General features: G+C 46.3%; 1 protein-coding gene across 2 annotated transcripts in view; it reads right to left on the bottom strand.

The window, feature by feature from the left end:
• The window catches only part of Itgam (integrin subunit alpha M), a 49,688-nt gene that overhangs the window by 34,605 nt on the left and 10,113 nt on the right, over positions 1-4,970 (bottom strand). For both annotated transcript variants that reach the window (XM_005351336.3, XM_005351337.3), the window contains exon 6: positions 896-1,026. In XM_005351336.3, the coding sequence (XP_005351393.1) occupies positions 896-1,026 (131 nt within the window). The remainder of the gene's footprint in view (positions 1-895; positions 1,027-4,970) is intronic.

Raw genomic sequence — 4,970 nt, 5'->3', positions numbered from 1 at the left:
AGAAACCCTGTCTCAAAAAACAAACCAAAAAAAAAAAAAACAAATAAAAAGAGAGAGAAAGAATGGCATGTGTGTTTCATCCCCTCATATTAATCACGGCCACCTACTTGATGGGAGCCAAAGGAATGCTAAGATTGCAACAAGCACAGATGTGGAGGCCAAAAAATGTGAGCCTGTTTCCACCTTGTCTGAAGGTCAGAGAGTTTTAGCTTGCTCACAGTTGTTGGTAAATATTGCTACACACCCTAACCTAGGGTGTGGTTGCTTGGTGTTTTGGACATTAAGATGGCCCAAACAGGTAGATCCACTCCACCCTGACCTAAATTCAAAGAATTCTAGTGTACTTCCGTTCCTTTTGAATTAAGAGGTTTGACCTAGGGAATGACTGCCTTCAAGATACTTGGTCTAGGGTGGGTTCACTGCCTAAACAACAGAATGCTTTTCTCATTAGTTAATCAATCGCTTGACATCTCAAAGTATTGAAGCAATTAACTGTTCTAGTTGTCCTTTGTATCATGTTAAAGCGCCTTTTGCCTTCTCTCCCCTTTGTATTGGGGCACAAGAGTGTGTGGAAAAATTAAACAGGGGTGATTTCACATTCACTGGAACTCACTCCTGGTGCCATCCTATGCTTCTTTTTTATTATTTTCACTCACATCCTCTCTCTCTCTCTCTCTCTCTCTCTCTCTCTCTCTCTCTCTCTCTCTTTCTGATCCCTGTGCCCCTACTCCAGTAAGTGGTATACTTGTTGAAACTGGTCTCCCACACACAGGAGAAAAGAGCAGGATGAAGTAATAAAAATGGTCAGTTTGCCAAATCCCACATTTTTATCAATCGAACAGCCTGGTAGTCACAAATTTGTCAGCCTTATGTAGGGCTACCCACCAGCCCTCACCAAGGTTTTCGACTTTGTGAACTGCTCCATCACAGTATAGACAAACTCTTTCATCTTCTGAAAGTCTGTGGGGTGGATGCTACCAGAGCCATCAATCAAAAAGGCAATGTCACTCTCCTGCTGAGGACATTCTAGGCAAGAGGAAAAAAGAATACAAATTAGTTAAGTCATTAGAAATGTCATCTTTGAATGTCAGCTCTCAGTTGGAAAATGAGGGAGGGAGTTAAAAAATATCTGAATTTGTACCAAGGAGAATAAAATATGGACAGATGTCTGTAGGACCATATTATACTGGACCATATTTCTACATTGTATGGCGGCCAGACTTTCAGGCTACAGTTTGCACCTGGCCACACAGAAGGGGGTCACCTAGCTTTTTCAGACAATGTTAGCAACTGGGGCAGAGACCATGCCCATGTCTTCAGAACTTGCCGAGAGGCTAGAGAGATGGCTCAGTGATTAAGAGCACTGACTGTTCTCCCAGGTACCCAGGTTCAATTCCCAGCAACCATAGCAACTCACATCTGTCTGTAACTCCAGTTCCAGGGGACCTGACACCCTCACACAGGCATACATGTAGGCAAAACACCAATGCACATAAAGTAAAAATAAATTAAAAAAAAAGAACTTGTCTGAAACTAAAAGTAATGGACTAATTTCTTTGGTGAAGGAAATTTCAAGTCACAGTGTTGCATCTATAGTATGGCTATTATTGATAATGTTTATGCAGGTCTACAATGGAAAACGAGCAAGTGGGACAGAGAGAAATCAGAATGTACAGTTTGAAGAGTGACAGAACACTGGGAAGCTTGGAGCTATGGTGGTGTAGGAGGTCCTTCTGTCTGTGTGTTGCTTTCACTGGGTAATGAATAAAGAAACCGCCTTAGCCTAGTTGATAGGGTGGAACTTAGGTAGGCAGAGAAGACAGAACTGAATGCTGGGAAGAAGGGCAGAGTGGCAGACGCCATGGGTCTCCTACCTGAGACGGACGCTGGTTAGAATCTTGCCAGTAAGCCACAGTCACGTGGCAATGCATAGATTAATAGAAATGGGTTAAATTAAGATGTAAGAATTAGCCAATAAGAAGTTAGAGCTAATGGGCCAGGCAGTGTTTTAATAAATACAGTTTCTGTGTGGTTATTTCATGTGTAAGCTAGCAGGGCGGCCAGGACGACAAGCAGCCCGCTCCTCCTGTTACACTACAGCCAAGATTTGTTCTGGAGAGGCTGTAACTATTAGGGGGTTCGGCACCATTAAAGAGGCCTGCTCCACTCTGGAACAAAGGTCAGGGTATTCTCGGGGTCAGACCCCACCAGCTAAGCTTCCAACTTGGGTAAGAGAAAGCAACTGAGTAAAAAAAAAAAAATCTTCTGTTAATGCAATCAAGGAATGAGGGTCTAGCTCAAGCTGGCAGTCAGACTGTGTCATCCTAACAGTGTTAGCATTAGAGGCTGAAGGATACCAGAGTAAAGGGGTCATGGATTTTACATCTGATGTTTAGGAGTGCTGCCAAGGCCAGCAGCATGTGTCAGGGAGTCTCTACATGAAAGCCCTGAGAAGTCATTCTGTGGCTTTATAAAAGAGAAGCCTAGGATGCAGTGGAGCCCCCAGGATATTGGAAATGCCCAAACCATGAGGCATCTGCCAAGAAAAGCTGCATACAGGGAGTGGAACCAGGCTAAGACAGAGATGTAGGAAAACTGCATACAGGGGAGTAGAACCAGGCTAAGACAGAGATATGTTCAGTAGTTGGCAAATCCCGAGGGGCAGGTCATCTAAGCCCTTTGGACACTGGACATGGAGCTGCAGGATTCGGTGTTTGCCCTTATGGAGTCCAGTGTTGCTTTGATCCAGTATTTGCTTGCTGTGTGCTCACCCCTTCATTTTGGAAGGCAATGTGTATTCTGTGACACTTGTAAAATGAAAATTTGCTTGAAGGGCTGAACAGGGACCGCCACTGAGAGGATCCCCTGCTCAAAAGCAACTGCCAGGATGACCTCATGCTGAAGTCAGAAGCCACACAACACCCTCCCCAGGTACCCTGCGCCTCACTCCCGGGACACTGCAAATCCTACATCCTGAGGGCGAAAGCCCTGTGAATCCCCACACTGAGAACTGGATCCATGCAAGGAATCTGTGCACCTGCTTCTGAGGTCACAGACCAAGCAAAACACACGGGGCATCCAGTGCCCACACACCATGAGGACTCCAGCTCCTGAGGTCAGAGGTCATGCCAACTCTGCCCCCACACACACCCTTGGACCTGCACACCCTGCAGACCCTGGCTGCTCTCATCAGTAACTCACCCTTGGCACCCAGTGGGCAAGGACCACATGGACCCAGGTTCTTCAGAAGCCCCAGTAGAGCTGACCTGTAGGCTAAATTCCCCTCTTTGACTGTCAAACCGTGGAAAGGATAGATCCCATAAAATTAGACTCTCACTAGAAGAAGTGGTTGAAGCCCTGGGGCAGTCATGGGATTGCCTGCCTGAGGAGGAACTGGGCTCTGGACCGAGAGATAAGGGAGACAATGGTGGGTAGGGACCACACCCTGGCCAGACTGCTTAGTTACACCCAGCTCATGCTTATTTCAGGAACCCCAGCAAAGACAGGCTGGGGGGGGGTCACTGAATCTCTTTGTCCCTCTTCCATAATGTGGCCACATTGAATAAATTTTCTTTTTCTATTTTTCACTAGTAATTCAGCTGCATTTAAACAGGCTTATTGAGGGCAGGTGGGTGAACCTGGCTTGTTGGGGCACACGCTGAGTCTGGTAACCCCAGTACTCTGAGGCCTGCAGAAATGCATGGATTCTGATGCCTAAGGTCAGAGGGCACTGTTGCGGAATATTACTTTAACTATATAAATATGTGTTACATTGTTTAATTATGTAAAGATGTGTTGCTATTTCACCTTGCCTGCCTAAGGCACCTGATTGGTCTAATGAAAAGCTGACCGACCAGTAGCTAGGCAAGAGAGGGACAGGCGGGACTGGCGGGCAGAGAGAGTAAGTAGGAGGAGAAATCTAGGCTCAAAGAATGAGAGGGGAAAAGAGGAAAACCCTTAGGGCCAGCCGGACAGTCAGACATGGAGGAAACAGGAAAGTAAGACATACTGAAGGAAAGAAAGGTTAAAAAAAAAAACAAAGCTCTGAAGCAAACCATAAATGAAGAAAAACAGATTAAAACAAGAGCTAAGATAAGGCCGAACATGCCTAACTAATAAACAAATCTCTGTGTCGTGATTTGGGAGCTAGCTGGTGGCTCAAAAGAAAGCCTGCTACAGGGCACATGAAATCTTGTTTCTACCACGACACCTGTATGATGGTTTGAATAGGTATGGACCCCATAGACTCATAGACTCATGAGTTGAATACTTGGTCCACAGGGAGTGGCACCATTAGGAGGTGTGGCTTTGTTGGAGTGAGCCTGGCCTTGTTGGAGGAAGTGTGTCACTGTGGGGTGGGCTTGGAGGTTCCCTATGCTCAAGCTACTGCCCAGTGTGGCACACAGCTGCTTCTGCTGCCTGCGGATCAAGATGTACAATCCTCAGCTCCTTCTCCAGCACCATGTCTGCCTGTGTGCCGCCATGTCCCACTATAATAATGATAAAGAACTCGACCTCTGAAACAGTAAGCCAGCCACAATTAGAATGTTTTCTTTGTAAGAGTCGCTGTGGTCATGGTGTCTCTTCACAGCAATAGAAACCCTCACTAAGACAGCCTGACTGCACAAACCCTGCAAGCTCCAACTCCCAAGGTCAAAGACTGCATGAAACCCTGCTCCTGACAGCTGTGAAACGCTGGCCCCTCCACACGGTGCAGACCCAGACTCCTGAAGTCAGAGCCATTGACACCATGGCATCCAGCACCCAGCTCACTACCACACATTAGGAGAAGAAATCTGGGCTAAAGAGAGAAGGAGGAGAGGAGGAGGAAGAAAGAGAGGGACACGCCCAGGGCCAGAAGCTAGGCTAATTACACACGAGAAGCAGTGAAAGTAAAATCTACAGAAAGAAGGAAAGAAAGAAAGAAAGAAAGAAAGAAAGAAAGAAAGAAAGAAAGGAGGGAGGGAGGG

The sequence above is a fragment of the Microtus ochrogaster genome, chromosome 8, assembly GCF_000317375.1.
Source record: "Microtus ochrogaster isolate Prairie Vole_2 chromosome 8, MicOch1.0, whole genome shotgun sequence".
NCBI classification, from domain to species: Eukaryota; Metazoa; Chordata; class Mammalia; order Rodentia; family Cricetidae; genus Microtus; species Microtus ochrogaster.
The sequence above is the reverse complement of the archived record's forward strand: the minus strand, read 5'-3'. Positions and strand labels throughout refer to the sequence as shown.